The following is a 16,043-nucleotide window of genomic DNA, read 5'->3' on the forward strand; positions in this document are numbered from 1 at the left end:
CCTAATGCATTCTACATGGAGTTGGGAGACCTACCTAGCTTGAGAGCAGGAGGTAACTAACTATAAGCTACTGTTGGTTTTTTGTAAATAAAGTTTTATTGGAACACAGCCACATCCTTCCATGGTTGGTTTCTCAGTATAACAGCGAAGTAGAGTAGTGGTAACAGAGACCATCTATGGTCCCCCAAAGCTTTGTATCTCAGTCTCTGAGTATCCAGGCACTCAGGTGAGTTCTCCCCTCCTTCTGTATTTTGTAAAGGCCACTTATACTTATTCAGTGATGGGCCTGCCTCCGTGTTCTCACAGCAACCCCTGACAGGGTTCATCATTTAGGATTCTGGGACCCAAATAATCCAGATCATGCTTTCTGGTCCTTCTTCCTCAGATTGGACCCTTCCAATATGATTGACTTTCCCCAGCCTTACACTTGAGCTCACCACCCTTTCAAAGATAGTTACTTGAACTCTGGTAGGGACAATCTCCAAGTTCACTAGACTGCAAACTCTTTGAAGATAAAAATCTATGTCTCGTTTGCTTTTGTATCATATTACCATCCCCAGGAATTTAGCCTGTAGCCTCTCACATGGATCACGGCCAAGGAAGTACCTGCAAGAAACAAAAAACTAAAAAGGAAGGAAAGAGGAAGCAAAGAAGAGGAGAGCTTGAGGTCACTCTGTTTATCCTCCTCTTCCTCAGAGCTTGTCCAAGTCTAACAGTTGTGTTTGCGAAGAATAAAAAATATATATTAAAAGAAAAAAAAAAAAACATAGCCAACATCTGGTCTGTACTTCTTATAAGTTTCTCTTTTCTTATGTTGACATTGAGTTTTCAGAGAAAAGCACCCAACTTTCCATTCTCAAGACCCTTACAAAAGTTCCTTTTAATCATTCTTTCTAAACAGCTGAGCCCAATTATTAACTAAGAATTTTCAAATGAAAAGGCCATCAGTTAACAGCCTGGGTCAGATCTATGACCAGAAACAAATATTCCTGGCTTCTTGCCCACATTTCTTGCAGCAAATGCTTCTGGGTTCACGAAGGAAAATCAGTTTGCTGGAGCGCCAGTTCCCTTGCTCTTTTGCAACACCCCAGAACCAAGCCCTGATTCTGATGTGCCCCATTTCTCTACAACTCATGCTCACACACTGACTTCTCATCCTCTCCTTTTGGCCCGAAGACTTTGATGAATAGTTTCCAGGCCCTCACCGATTTGTCCTGTGCTGCTTTCCCAGCTGGATTTGTTGATTTGTTTGGGTTTCTCTCCTCCCCAACCCACCATCATGTGCAGCACGGTGGGGAAAAAGGAGACCGTCCTGAGTACTCCATCCCAAATGGCCTGAGTCAGGCACAGGCATGCCGCTTGTCCCTGCACATTAGATACAGGAGGCGACCGGCACTCTGCATCAGACAACCAGTCATCAAAGAGCAAGGAAGATGGTAGGGGGAAGTGTCATTGATGAATGATCGCCACAGCACTGTATTATTCAAATAACTCAGGGTACACATAGGCCTGTGCTGCCAGGCCACAGCAAAGACCCAATTTACTACTGATGACTTCGGAAATGATTCCATTTATCAACAAAACCCTGAGAACACTGAAGGGTCAATAGCGCTCTTAACCTAGAGACTGAGCGCTCTTAACCAACAGTCTTAACCTAGAGACTGAGCCATAGCCTCTACGAGCCTGCAGCTACCATCTTATGATAGAGAACTCTCAACTCCAGAGAACTCTCCAGATAGGTAGGGAGGTAGGAGGGAAGGGAAGGAAAAAGAGGAGGTGGGTTGGTGGATGGATGGATGGATAGATGATGACAGGCAAATAAACAGACGATAGACTTTTTTTTTTTTAATTCGGGTTTCATCTCTAGGAGTGTTATAAAAAGTAGCATCTACTTCTCCATCTTATTTTGCAGATGACAAATTTAAGGGGCTCTAATTTGAAAGAGCTGGTCCACATCCATCTCCACCAACAGAAACAGAAGCAGAATTCTAACTCAGAGATACATTGTCATTATTCTGGGACAGTGACATTGCTCCCCCCCACCAAAGGACACTCAGCAATTCCTGGAGACATTTTTGACTCATGACTTTCAGGGGAGGGAGGGGCCAAGGGTAGGTGCTCCCAGTATCTGGTGAGGAGAAACCAAAGGCTTTGCCAACCATCCCACGATGCACAGGATAATCGCCCATAGCAAAGAATTATCCAGAGAAATTACAAAAGTCCTTTTCTAGAAGTGCAGTCAGTAGTCTATGTCCCATTACCCGTTTCTCATCAAGAAAAGTTTTACTGGAATCCAGCTGTGCCCAGCCACTTACCCACTGTCTGCAGTTGCTTCTGTTGATCATAGTGATGCTGAGCAATTATGGCCGAGACTGTAGGTCCACAAAGCCTAGACTAACCTTGTCTGATCTTTTACAGAAAGTTTGCTAACCTCTGCTCTACATATCATGGGTCATCATGGGACAGAGACCAAAGAGCACCCCTCCCTGCTGGCCCGCGTACACATCACATACCTGAGTGAGCACAGTTCGCACAGACTGGGAGGTGAATGGAAGTGAACACCACAGGAGATCCAAGCACAGAGCGACCAGAGAGAATTTCCTAGGAAATGTTTCCATGGTCTCTGCCTGGATGCCATTCGCACTGATTACATATACCAACCAGAAGGGTCTATCGAGAGGCTCATCCTGACAAGACATTAGTGCCTCGGTAATGGAGGGCCTCCAACTTTACAAGGAGACGTTGCTCGGGACCTACCAGGGTGGAAGTCGACAATCGTAGCTGTCATTTATTGAGCACCACTGTGTGCCAGGCATTGGCGTGGAAGTACAGAAGTGTCTCCTTACAAGTTACACTGGTCTTAGCTGGACACAGAGAGGCATGTTTCCCTCTGGACCACATGAATATGGAGAGCCCTGGAAGTGAGGGCTGCTGTACCTACTTGCTCTTTCGTATCTTCGGAGTCTGAATCTTTATCCACTTCTTCATCAGCATCATCTTCAAAATCCTCTGCATGGAGAAAGAGGGAGAAAATGGTTGCGGCTTCCCCTGTGCCTCGGATCTGGGTTCTCACCACACAGTGGCTAGTCTTCCTTTTTCTCATTATCAAGTGCACTGTCCCCCAACACCCTGACACTTATTGGCACGTGCAAATTATACACACAGAGGCAAGGGGAAGCACCATCCCATGAAGTCTAAACTGCCCCACGTCGAAGGCAGAGTGAGCGCAGAATAAAAGGACACATGAACAGGGCACCTGGGTGGCTCAGTTCGCTGGGCAACTGCCTTCGGCTTGGGTCATGATCCTGGAGTCCCAGGATCAAGTCCCACATTGGGCTCCTGGCTCCTTGGGGAGCCCACTTCTCCCTCTGACCTTCTCAGCTCTCATGCTCTCTCTCACTCTCTCTCTCAAATAAATAAATAAAATCTTTAAAAGAAAAAAAAACAGAAAACAAAAAAAAAGACACATGAACACCATTCTGGGTTGCCCTGCCCAACTTACAACTATTTATGCAAACAACATCACCAAAGTTTAGAGATCACATACAGGCAAAATTTACTATAATTCAGCACCTTGACTGATGCCCTAATTTTGATAAGAAGGGACTTAGTTACAACAAAAGACCATAGAAAGCGTCCAGGGCCATTGTGGCAAGATGATGCCAAGGAACTCTGTTCCGTGAAAGGAGGGCAGGGTTGAAAGGCATTAGAATCTTTCGACACCAAATTCTTCACGGAGATTAAATAATCATACTTTCAAGCATGTAATGTGACTAGCATGGGCTTATAACTAGCCAAAGCTTTATTTCAAGTTCATCCTTAAGGCAAATTAATTCCAGAGCGAGTCAGTACAGTAGAGAGCCTCAATCATGGGACCAAGAATATACTTTTTTTTTTTTTAATTAGCTGAGATGACTGTACAGGCATTCAACAGCTACCGGGCAAAGTGGCTACAGTTAATAATTAAGAACAAAATAAGTGAGCTTAGTATCTGTTCACTCCGTCTATGGAAAGCTTCCTTTTTTCATACATTTCTCTAATTAGCTTCTTGGACATTTGTGGTTAGCCTGCAAAAGCACTGATGCTACTTTCATCTACGTCGCTCTGAAATATTGCCAACCTGCAAGACTGGCCGGAAAGCTCATCGTCGCCCACTGGCTTTACCTTCAGTTAGAGCACACGGAGGCTCAGGGGGGATGCTCCCCGGGACGGGGAAGGCATACACGCTGCTGGATGTGACCAAGGGAAGCGGGCTCCTTGGGTAACACTGCCTCAGGGTCTGAATCACGACGGAGATGACGGGCTCCAAGCGTTTGTCGTCCAGGCGGTTCTGAACAAAGAGAAGACCCTGTCAGATGCCGACACCTTACCCAGGGTGCCCTTGTTAGATTGGTAGATCCGGTCATGGCTTACACATGTGGACAGCAAACGCCCTTAACAGAGAAGGTCTACGTGGAACGTTCTAACGGAGAATTCCGTCTAATGTAGAATCTGCTTTGGCCCAGGGCATCATCTGAAACATTTTTCTTTCTTTCTCACAGCTCATATGTGATTGGAAGGAATTAAGTCCGAAAATAGACTCAAAAGTCTTTCAGGGGATGCTGTGGCTAAGGGAAGACATTGTCCAGGATAGCCCAGGAAAGGGTGGGGGAGGAACTTCCTTCAGCCATCATGGTGTCATTGTGAATTACTGCCTAAATTAGAGAATGAGTAGCCAAATTGATGGAAGGCTTACTCTTCTCTTTCAGCTATTACCTGAATAGAAAACCATAAAGGAAAAAGATAAAATATGAAATCGGAAAAAAAGACTAAGTAAATCCCAAGCACCTAAATTAAATAACATGCCTGTTCTCAGAGCCCACAGTGTTGATCCCTCTTGGTAGCTACCCAAAGCAAAGGAAAATTGGGTTTGCAGATGTAACGTTTTGATACTGATGGAACCTGACAAGATCCTTCTTTTCAGACACTTTGAGAAATGCAAAAACAAGTTTACTAAATTGAGAGAGAGGGTTGGGAGTAAGTCGGTAACTCTTTGGCAAAACTAGGCCATTTTCTTCAGGCTCTTAGTAAATGCTTTGTCTACTGACTTTGTGCAGAAAGTTGCCAAGTGTGAGCTTCTAATCTGATATTCCCAGGGGTTCCAAGTGAGCTCTAAGGCCAACAAGTCATAGTAGGAGACAGGGAGGATGCTGAGCACTTGTCCCAGGGGAGAGGGGCTCTGATGACGCCATACTATGGCATCTCCAGGCCCACATTATAAGCAGCTCCACATTAAAAAAAAAAAAAAAAAAAAAAAAGGGAGAAAAAAATTTAACAAACTTTTAGCCATGATTTCAAACTATCCAAATGATTAAAAAACAAGGACAAAAGCAAAAACCAGTTAGCCCAACGTTCAAACCAGGAATGTTTTAACACAATCAAGAATGCTATTCCCCCTTCGGTGTGCTCAAATGGTTCCCATCAGGTGTCCTGAACCCACAGCAGGAAACACTCTCCATGGAAAAGGAATCAGTCAAGGCTACCTCATCCCTGAGACTGGTCAAATGATTTCTAGTGCTTTGTGAAAAGTACTGTTAATTGGAAAAAGCGAGAACTGAGTCTGGGGGAGGGAAAGAGGGAGGGTAGGTGGCGCATCACGGGTCAAGTTCTGAGCTTTATTCTTAGGAAGCATGGAGCCAGGAACAAGCCAGGGAACTGTCAAAATTACCAGCATTTTGGAAGCCAGTTGTGTCTCTGATTGTCACTGGTACTGTTATTGATGAATGTGGCAATAATGCTGTGTTTTACTTTGTATGGGATGGTGCAGGTGGCCAGTGAGAGGAAGGATGGAGGCAAGTTCACCTGTCCTGATAGGTGGGGCCACACCATAAAATCAACAGAACCAAGGTATTAGGATTTTAGTGAATGACTGCCTAAATCAGGTTGGTGGGAAACAGTGTAGTAAACACAGTCTGCAGAAAACCTTTATGAATTTTAAAATCATCCTTGCTTCCAAAGTCACCTGCCAAGGTTTCCCTAGTGTTAAGGGACAGGTACTTCCGGCCCCCAGGGCAGGGTGAGAGGTGGCCCACGGGAGGCGCTCTGGATGCAAAATTTAAGGGGGCCTCGCTCTCAGCCTCCTGCTATCCCAGGGTTGGCACTTGGGCGGCTCTGCATCAAAGATGACGAGACCCCAAGAAACAGGATCCCTGGGAACAACTGTCTCAGAATTGGGGGCAAAGGTGAAAATTTCTCGCTCACTTTCCCCATCACTTCCAATAATACACCTGCTACTTGGAAAAGATGATGAAATATGACAGCGCTCACCATATTCAATTCACACTTAACGTCTCTGAATTAGCTTTGGAATAATAAATACACTACTTCTGCGAGATGCGGGCAAGCGAGAGGAAAGTAGCTCCTTATCTCCTTATCGCGGTTCTGTGATTCCCAGATCTGAGGTGGCCATGGTCAAACCCAGTCTGGAAGCAGACGACGCTCTTTCTGCAGTATCGTCAGAAGGTCAACCGCCTAACGCTACGTCCCAGTGCCTCACTTCATCTCACCACGTGGGCAGTTTATCATCTCATATCATCCCAAGAAGGGTGAGGACAGCATAGAAAGGTATCTCAAGAGGGAGGGACCATATCCTCACAATTTTTACAATAGCATATTGCTGTTAATTGTTCTATTTTATAATTGTTGCTGGTGCTAATCTCTTGCTGTGCTTAATTTATAAATTAATTTTATCACGGGCATGACTGCACAGGAAAAAAACAGAGTGGATATGGGTTTGGTACTCTCCAGAGTTTCAGGCATCCACTGGGGGTCTTGGCAGGCAGGGGGTGGGGGGTTGCTGTACAGCACTCGGTTCAAATCCTGGAGCAAGACCACCCGGATTCAAGTCCCAGCCCATGAACACGAACAGCTTCACCCTGGCAAGCTGCTACACCCCCTCTGTGCTATACTTCCCTCGTCTGTAGAGCAGAGATACTAACAGAACTTCTGTCATAAGGAGGTGTGTGAATTAGAGTTAAAATAGGCAAAGTGCCTGTCCAAAACTGCACAGTAAGTGGTTGCTAGCAAGATGTCAACAGGCAGCACGAAGCTCATAAAATCTCCTAAGAATGCAAAAGGAGATCCCAGAAGGCCACTGCTACTCAGCACAGAGCCCTAGTAATAACTTTCACCATAAGAAAATGAGACACTTTTGGGGCGCCTGGGTGGCTCAGTGGGTTAAAGCCTCTGCCTTAGGCTCGGGTCATGATCCCAGGGTCCTGGGATCGAGCCCCGCATCGGGCTCTCTGCTCAGCAGGGAGCCTGCTTCCTCCTCTCTCTCTCTCTGCCTACCGGTGATCTCTATCTGTCAAATAAATAAATAAAATATTAAAAAAAAAAAAAAAGAAAAGAAAATGAGACACTTTAGTGGAAAAATCCAGAAAGCCTTGATTTAAGTTCCAGTTCTCCTCCCAACTAGCCAAAGCCATCCGCGTCTCTGCCTGAGCTAACCTCCCTCCCCCTCCTTTCTGTGCCCTCGGACGCCCTCCTGTCCAAATGGCAGCCTGAATGGTCCTTCAAGGTCATAAATCGGTTTAATGGGTATAGAGTTTCGGTTTTGCAAGATGAAAAGAGATCTGGAGATCGGTTATACAACACTGTGGGTGCACTTAATACAACCAAACTGTACACTTGAAAATGGCCAAGATGGCCAACTTTATGTCGTACAGATTTCATCACAATTAAAAAAAAACAAAAAGCATACATCGTATCATGTCACTCCCCTGCTTCAAACCTGATAGAAATGAAATCAGAATTTCTTTTCATGGTCTAGGAAGTTCTGCCCACCTCTTCTTGTTCCCCTCTCTCCTCCCCCCTCCCCTTCCCTCTCCTCCTCGTCCCTCTGATTCTGTCTCTTCCTCGTCTTTTGCTATTACGGGCACACCAGCATCATCATCATTGTAATTTGCAAACAGCCACCACAATGACATAGACTAGATCCCAGGTTCCCTTGTTGGCCATCCAAGGACGGCAGTCCCTTCCCTGGCAGAAGGGGGAGGACTGATGGGCAGTTCAAATCAGTACAGCTGTAGCAGTGCTGGGCTTACGGCGCCCAGCCCGGGTGCAGAGTCCCCACAGGCTAGAGCAGCCTGGCACATAGGCCTGGTTCGGCCTCCGTTTATATCCTGTGTCCACTCCCATAAGAAACTGGAGGCTGGGAGCTTGCTGTGAATTCATTTACTGAACAGCCCAGGTCTTCGCTGACCTGCCGAGAACTGCTTGTAAAATCCTGCTCGCCTGGGTACAGGGGTGGCTCAGTCGGTTAAGGGTCTGACTCTTGATTTCCACTCAGGTCATGATCTCAGGGTCCTGAGATCGAGCCCCTGCACTGAGCTCCACATTGGGCTCTATACTCAGGGTGGAGTTGGCTTGAGATTCTCTCTCTCTCTTTCTAAATAAATAAAATCTTTTAAAATAAATAAAATAAAACAAAATAAAATAAAAATATTAAAATAAAACAAAATAAAAATATTAAAATAAAATAAAACAAAATAAAAATATTAAAATAAAATACAATTCTGTTTACAGAACCAGACTCCTAACTGTAGAGGATACACTGCTTGTCACCAGAGGAGAAGTGGGTGAGGCAGGGGAAACAGGTGATGGGGATTAAGGAGTGAATGTGTGACGAGCACCAGGTGACGTGTAGAAATGTGGAATCACTATATGTGCACCTGAAACCAGTATTACACTGTATGTTAACTAACTGGAATTGAAATAAAAGCTTAAAACAAAAGATGAAAGGAGGGGCACCTGGGTGGCTCGGTGGGTTAAGCCACTGCCTTCGGCTCAGGTCATGATCTCAAGGTCCTGGGATCGAGCCCCACATCGGGCTCTCTGCTCAGCAGGGAGCCTGCTTTCCCCTCTCTCTCTCTGCCTGCCCCTCTGCCTACTTGTGATCTCTCTGTCACATAAAAAAATAAAATTTAAAAAAAAAAAAGATGAAAGGAAAAAAATTAAAGTGAGGCCATTAGGGTGGACTCTACTCCCATAGGACTGGGGTCCTTGAAAAAGGGGGCATTTGGGCGCCTGGGTGGCTCAGTGGGTTAAACCGCTGCCTTCGGCTCAGGTCATGATCCCAGGTCCTGGGTTCGAGCCCCGCATCGGGCTTTCTGCTCAGCGGGAAGCCTGCTTCCTCCTCTCTCTCTCTGCCTGCCTCTCTGCCTACTTGTGATTTCTCTCTGTCAAATAAATAAATAAAATCTTTAAAAAAAAAAAAAAAAAGAAAAAGGGGGCATTTGGACACAGACTTGCACCCAAGGAGAACGTCCTGTGAAGCTGGAGGCAGAGATGAGGGGCCGCTCCCACAGGCTGAGAGGCACCAGCAGAATCTGCGAGCCGGGACCTACCAGAGAGCCTGGGGCAGGATCCCCCGCTCCGTGGCCCCAGAAGGAACCAGTCCTGCCGCCACCTTGCTTTGGGACTCCGGCCCCCAGGCCTGGGAGAGAATGAATCTCTGGTTTGTGGTGCTCCGTTCTGGCAGCCCCGGGAGACTCCCAGGTTCCTCCAGCCACCCTTGGCTGTGACGATTGCCTAGAAATGCTCAGAGCTCACTCAGAACTGCTGGAGATGCAGTCATGGTTTCCAGGGATGGACAAGACGGATTCAGATCAGCCAAAGAGCGAGGCCTGCGGGGTGGGGTGTGGCTGTCTCAGCCCGCTCTGCCCTGGAAGGACACCACAGACCCGGGGCTGGAAACAGCCCACACTTGTTTCTCGCGGCTCTGGAGGCTGAGGTCTAGGTTCAGGCACCAGCAGTTTCCCTGCCTGGGGAGAACCTGCCTTCTGGTGGAGATGGCCGAGTTCTCACAGGCAGTGAGGACCAGGGAGCTGTCAGGGGCCTCTCTTAGTAAGGGCACACATCCCATTCCTGGGGGCTGCACCCTCATTGACCTCACCCCTCCCAAAGGCCCAACCTCCCCCATGCCATCGCTTTGGGCAGTAGGGATTCGGCACATGGGTTTGGGGGACCCAGACAGTAGTCTACGGCACCAGGAGAAAGAGCAAGCCTGAGACGGGTAGACAGATCTTACATACACCCTGTTTCCAGGCTCATGGGCCCTTTCGTGTCTGTGCTTCTCTTGCTACGCTCTGCACCCCTCCCTCTCACAGACATGTACTTCGGGGCTGTCTTCTTCCTTTCCTGCCCTTTTAATTCCTCCTAACCCAGAGCAGAGAAAGAGCAGAGGCTTTAACCCACTGAGCCACCGAGGCGTCCCGGGGGATGCTGTTTTAATAGAAAAGTCTGCAGATGCCACGGTTGGAAGACAGCACTCCCGAGTGCTTCCCTGCCTCGGACATGTGCAGGTACAGAAAAAGGGGAGGGTGTTCTGAGAGGAGTGAGGAGACCAAGGAAGAGGGTGCAGAGAAGAGGAGCTAATGGGAAGACAGCAGGGAGCTCCATGCCTCAATGTGCGTCAAGCAGGGCTGCTGGCCCCTAGCCCCAGGGAAGGGGAGTGAGCAGATGAGGGATATTCGGGAAGCCTTCTCCTCCTCCATAGAGAGGGAGCATGTAGCCTCGCACTCTGATGTTTAAACTAGTCCTAAGCAAGTGCATTTAAGGACTTTGTTGTAAGGGCTGAAAGCTAGGAAACCAGAGACTACATATCCCACTGGGGTACCGAGCAGTCCCAGCCAGCGCAGGTGCTCCCCTTTGCCTGGGATGCTGTTCCTCTTGAACCTGGCAGGACCGGCTTTTCCAGTAATTCAGGTCTCAGCTTAGGTGGCACCTGCTCAGAGAAGACTCGGCCCCTCCCGCAGAACACGTGCTCCCTCCACCTCAGGGAGTCACCTCCGATGGCCTGACTTAATTGATATCAGGGAGCAATACGAAATGACCCTCCTCGTTGAATTCGTTGCCTCCTTAGTGTCTGGCTCTCCTGCTAGAATGTTTACTCCACAAGATCTGGGGTCTTGCTTGTCGCATTCACCTCCAGATTCCACAGTGCTAGTAATTCCAGCAACCGCTCACGCTCCTAAACCAGCCAAGTCGCGGCCAGCACTCCATTAACTCCAACACATCTCTATGTTAACATACTCAGGCCGTGCCGCAAGCCAGGCTTGAGTATTTCCCTCTTTTCAAAGAAGAAAGCTGAGACCCAGAAGGTCTCAAAGTTGCACAAGTGACAAGCACGAGGGCCGGGAACTGTCCTGACCCCCGCACTGCCCAGCGCAGCCAATACACACGTAATGGAATGAATGAATCCACCGGTGCAGGAGTGAACGAGCGGATGAGGGACTGAATCCAGAGCCTCTGCCCACAGCAGGCAGCAAGAGAGGTACTGAGGGTCTCGCAGCTGTGTTCCTCAGGAACCATCTAGGTGTCACCCACCTGCAGAGGTGACCCCAGGGCTAATTACCTGGGTGGAGCTGAAGAGGATCTCCATGCCCCGGGCTGCCAGGAAGGCCTCCCTGCCAGACCGGAGGTTGGCAATGTGCCTGAGGCAGAGCAGCAGCGCCCGGCGGATCCGCACGTAGGCATTGGCGGTGTCCCGGTGGTGCCAGTCCAGATGCAGCCTGAGCAAGCTGGCGACGTAGCCTCTGTTCACGGCCCTGCGGCTGTTGGACTCTGAAACCAGTGGAAAAGGGATGTCAAATCATGGGCTCCCCCGGCCGCACCTGTCTGGGCATGTCCGGCGCACCTCCAGTGAGACACTTATCGGCGTAAACGGATACGAATAACTTTCCACTGGAGAAAACTGGCAGACGCCACCTTACTCAAGTGATCAAAGTGAACATCACCTTGTGCATCGCACTGAGAAGCACACAGCGTCACTTCTATGGTCTTCATGGCCAAAATGCACAGCCGGAATTTGACCATGAGGAAAATCAGCAAACCCAAAATGAGGGGCATGCTACCAGTCATCTGACTGATACACTTCAAAGATGTCAAGGTAAGGAAAAAAAAGGGGGGGAGGAGAAGGAGAGAGGGGAGAAGAGAGGAGAGGAGGGGAAGGAAGAACAGGGGAAAGGAGGGAACTGAAGGAAAGGGGAGGGGTGGGAGGGGAGAGGAGGGGGAGCTAAAGGATTTATATAACATGTAAGTACAATACAAAACTGCAATTTAGATCCTGGGCCAGAAAACAGTTTTGTCCTCGGCTACAAAAGTCATTAGTGAAACAGTCGGTAAAATTTGAATAAAGTCTGTAAATAAACTAATAGTATTATATCAACATATATTAAGTTCTGGTAAACTGTGCTTATGGAAAAGAAAATCCTTATGGTGGGCGCCTGGGTGGCTCAGTGGGTTAAGCCGCTGCCTTCGGCTCAGGTCATGATCTCAGGGTCCTGGGATCGAGCCCCGAATCGGGCTCTCTGCTCGGCAGGGATCCTGCTTCCCTCTCTCTCTCTCTCCATCTACTTGTGATCTCTCTCTGTCAAATAAATAAATAAATAAAATCTTTAAAAAAAAAAAAAAAAGAAAATCCTTATGTTTAGGAAATTCATAATTGGAGCATATGAATGCCTGTAACTTATCCTTTGAAAGTTCAGAAATAAATTATAATAGTGTTGGGAGGCAAGGTTCAAAGAATGAGCAAGAGAGAGAGACTCAGAGAGACATTTCTACCAGATTTCCATTCCTCCTTACTAAATCTCAGCAGACTTAGGGTGCAGTCACTGGGCTGAGTAAATCACCAGACTTCGCTTGGGAAGAAGTCACTGAATGAGACACCACGGCTGAAAGGCTGTTGCGTGTCACAGATGTGCTGCGTGTTTTCCTAGAGAGCGTGGAAGTCAGCTTCTGGAGACTCAAGGTCTGGCTCCGACCCGGGAGGAATTCCTCGTAGTCGAGGCTACCCAATGAGAAGGCGGATTCCTTGTGGTACTGGAAAACGGGCCCTGGCAATGTTAGGACGGTGCTTGGAAGTCCACCTGGTGGGGATGTGATATGGGGCTTTCCTCCATCTGATGGGGAAACGTAACAGAGGGCTTTCCTGGTTCTCTTCACATCTTCACTACCAAAGTTTTTCTTTTTACTGAAGGCTCCTGGTGGAGACCTCCCATGAGACACACATCCTGTGGGATAAGTGCGCGATACCCTGATTTTCCCAAGACATGCTTTAAATGCTCTTTGAGGACACACAGAGGGAAGAATGGTCCAAGAGACCTCTCTCAGCACTTAACACACGCTCCTTTCCAGCATAACCTCCTCAGCCGGGCTACAGGCTCAGTGGACAAACGTGTCAGAGCAGGGATCTCTCCAGCAGGGGGCTGGTCACCTCTGCGCCTGTGGGCCAGGCATCATACATCGCAGGAATGTAACAGACGGACTATCACCATGAATGCCCAAATCTTACAGCTCTGCTCTCACTACTGCGTTTCTCCATTACCCAAACCCTTCACGCCGGCTTATGAGACAACATAAGGCCTCTGGCCGAGAATGTGTGTGAAAGAGATCTCCTGAGCTGTAATTGGAGAAGCAAAATTTCAGCTCAAAGTCAGATTTTTCCCTAAGACCATGTAAGTGCACATAAGTGAAAAAATAACATAAAAATTCAGTGCTTTATTCCAGAGGGGTTTTCTCATATTAAAGGAAAAAAATTTTTTTTCTGCAGGTTTGTCAAATTCTAAATTGACAGGCTTGGCTGAGCCCCACGGAGATTTTTGACCCATTTGTACAGTTGGGTGTTTTTTTCCCCCAATTTTACAACATTTCATTCAGCCATGACCCTGAACTGAGAGTAATGGGCTTTATTTGCCCACTGATGTGTTTGTGAAAGGTTTAAATCTCCTTCATTACCTCCTTTACTGAATTATTCTTTTGCATCAAAAATATTTCTCTCCTTGGCTAGTCCCAGCCACAGAGCGCCAGAGTCCTTCACTGCTTAAATGAGGTTCCAGCCTATCCAATATCTGATGTTTAAAAGAAAATTGGGGATTAAGTAGGAGGAATTAGAGTATTGCCTGCTGGAAAAATGCCAGAATGGCAAAAAAAAACAAAACAAAACAAAAAAAAAAAGTGCACAGAGGTCCTGAAGGGAGGGAGAGGTTAAGAACGTTTGTCTTTTACCTGTTTTAAGAGTAGGAGACTAATAACGTGTTACCTTCATCCCCCACTCTTTTGGGGGGGGGTGGATAATGACCAAAAAATCTTTAATTGTCTCAGAGAAAAAGCCGTTATCAAATCCTAATGATTTTACTCATGATTTCCTGTTAATCCTCCGCAAGCAGCCAGGTTTGCTAACATCTAAAAGGGCTACACCGCTTTCCCCCGCCATCCCTATGTCCCTCAGTCTTTCTCTCAGAATGGCTCACCAAATTTTGCACAAGTCGGTATGCAACCGAAACCCTACAAGAGGAGATTCAGCAAACTGAGGGGAAGTAAATGTGGAGGAGAGCCAAAGAAGGAAATGAGGGTCACCGAGATCGGCGACGTGCAGGAGTTCTAGACGATTTGAGAGAGAAATGACACTTCTCCAAAGTGGTCGAAGAGCCAGGAGAAAAGGTTTTGGGTGAGCGCAGATCTGGAGCAGGAGGGCTCCCGGTCCCCGACCCTCTTCAAAGCCCGATCAGCTACCCTTAAGTCTGTTTATATATAAAGGGATTCTTGCTAAGGTTTTCTTGGAAAGAATTTCCTGCTCCATATTTTTTTTTTTTTAATTTCCCAGTAGGATGGTTTATCTTAACTAGTAGGTGGATGTGGATCGGAGGGACAGAGGCGCTGAGTTTAACATCTCACTCCACACTCCCATCTCCTCTCAAGGCTACCCTCAGTGCCCGCTCTCCATCCTGCTGACGATCCTCTCTGGCCAGTTTTCCTTTGGCAAATCCACAGACGCAACCTTGACCTTCCCTCCCATCCATCCTTTCATATCCTCCTGCTGCTGCCTCTCCAGATCGTATCCTCCTGAATGAGGTCTTCCTTGTAGCTAATTATCAGTCTGAAATTTGACCTACTGAAATCCTTATTTTCACCCCAGGTATTTCTTCTCTGAGGTTCAAATGTGGTTTTGTTTCTCTTTGTTTTTCTTTAGTGCAGACCCCACTGATGCAGCAGATTTTCACACTCAGATAAAAAGAAAATAATAAATAACTAGAGGGGACTCTGCCCAGATGGCACTAGGACTTAAAGGGCAGGAAGACAGTGAAGACTCTATTTGCTTTAGACTTTTTAGATTTGATTTAGGCTTTTCTGTAGTCCTTATTCCCCATGTTCTCTACGATGAACTCTACTAATCAGGAGTGGTAAAAAAAAAATGTTACCTTTTGACAGGTTTGTAGACTGTTGGTCGTTCCATGTTGTAAATGCCTGTGGGCAGGGCCAATGGTCCCCAGGTTGCCATAGCAACCAGCTCACCTTTTTCAGCCTTACCCCCGCCCCTTCCAAAGTGAATCACCTGCCTACTATCCCCAAAGGCATTTGAGATCCGGATCATCTCTACAAAGATGTTTGTCTTTTAAAGAGAAAAGTTTAGACACCTTCAAGACTCAAAGATGGAATTTCTCCTGGGGCATATTCTGCCCCACAACGGGCTAGTGGAGAAATGCTCTGTGGCCCAGATTATAACACCTGCCAGTGGCCCACTCCTCTGCCACTGCCCCTTGGCAAAACCAAAGGAAATTTCCTCTCTGCTCCTCGTTTCCCATATCTGGGGATATCATCAGCCCGTTGAGGGTGAAGCGATGGCTTCACAGAGGCCGAGTAGGCATGTGCAGCAGAGCAATGAGCCAAACAAATGAACAGCAACGGCTCTCCAACAAGACAGACAAGTTAGTGTAGACTCTAAACTCATCCTTCCCGTAGTCCCACACACACCCTGCATGGCCTTGCTGGGCCTGCTGTCAACTGGGACTTCTGGGACTCCTCGTACCTGGCTGGGAGCTCCACTGCTTTCTAGCCATGTGGCCTGGGACATATGGGTTCACGGTCCTATCACTAAGTCTTTATCTGAACGACAAACCAAAAATATCCCTTCCTCGGGAGCTGTTGAGAACATTAAATGAGATAATACATATAACATTGATAGCTCAATGCCGGGCACATAATCAGCGTTCAAATCCTGTTGC

The 16,043-nt window shown here is 47.4% G+C and overlaps 1 protein-coding gene across 6 annotated transcripts in view; it reads right to left on the bottom strand.

The window, feature by feature from the left end:
• The window catches only part of AGBL1 (AGBL carboxypeptidase 1), a 733,956-nt gene that overhangs the window by 580,750 nt on the left and 137,163 nt on the right, over window positions 1–16,043 (bottom strand). For all 6 annotated transcript variants that reach the window (XM_047736649.1, XM_047736650.1, XM_047736647.1 and 3 more), the window contains 3 exons: window positions 11,396–11,604; window positions 4,165–4,330; window positions 2,942–3,009 (listed from right to left, as the gene is read on the bottom strand). In XM_047736649.1, the coding sequence (XP_047592605.1) occupies window positions 2,942–3,009; window positions 4,165–4,330; window positions 11,396–11,604 (443 nt within the window). The remainder of the gene's footprint in view (window positions 1–2,941; window positions 3,010–4,164; window positions 4,331–11,395; window positions 11,605–16,043) is intronic.

Source organism: Lutra lutra, chromosome 7 (assembly GCF_902655055.1).
Source record: "Lutra lutra chromosome 7, mLutLut1.2, whole genome shotgun sequence".
Classification (NCBI taxonomy): Eukaryota; Metazoa; Chordata; class Mammalia; order Carnivora; family Mustelidae; genus Lutra; species Lutra lutra.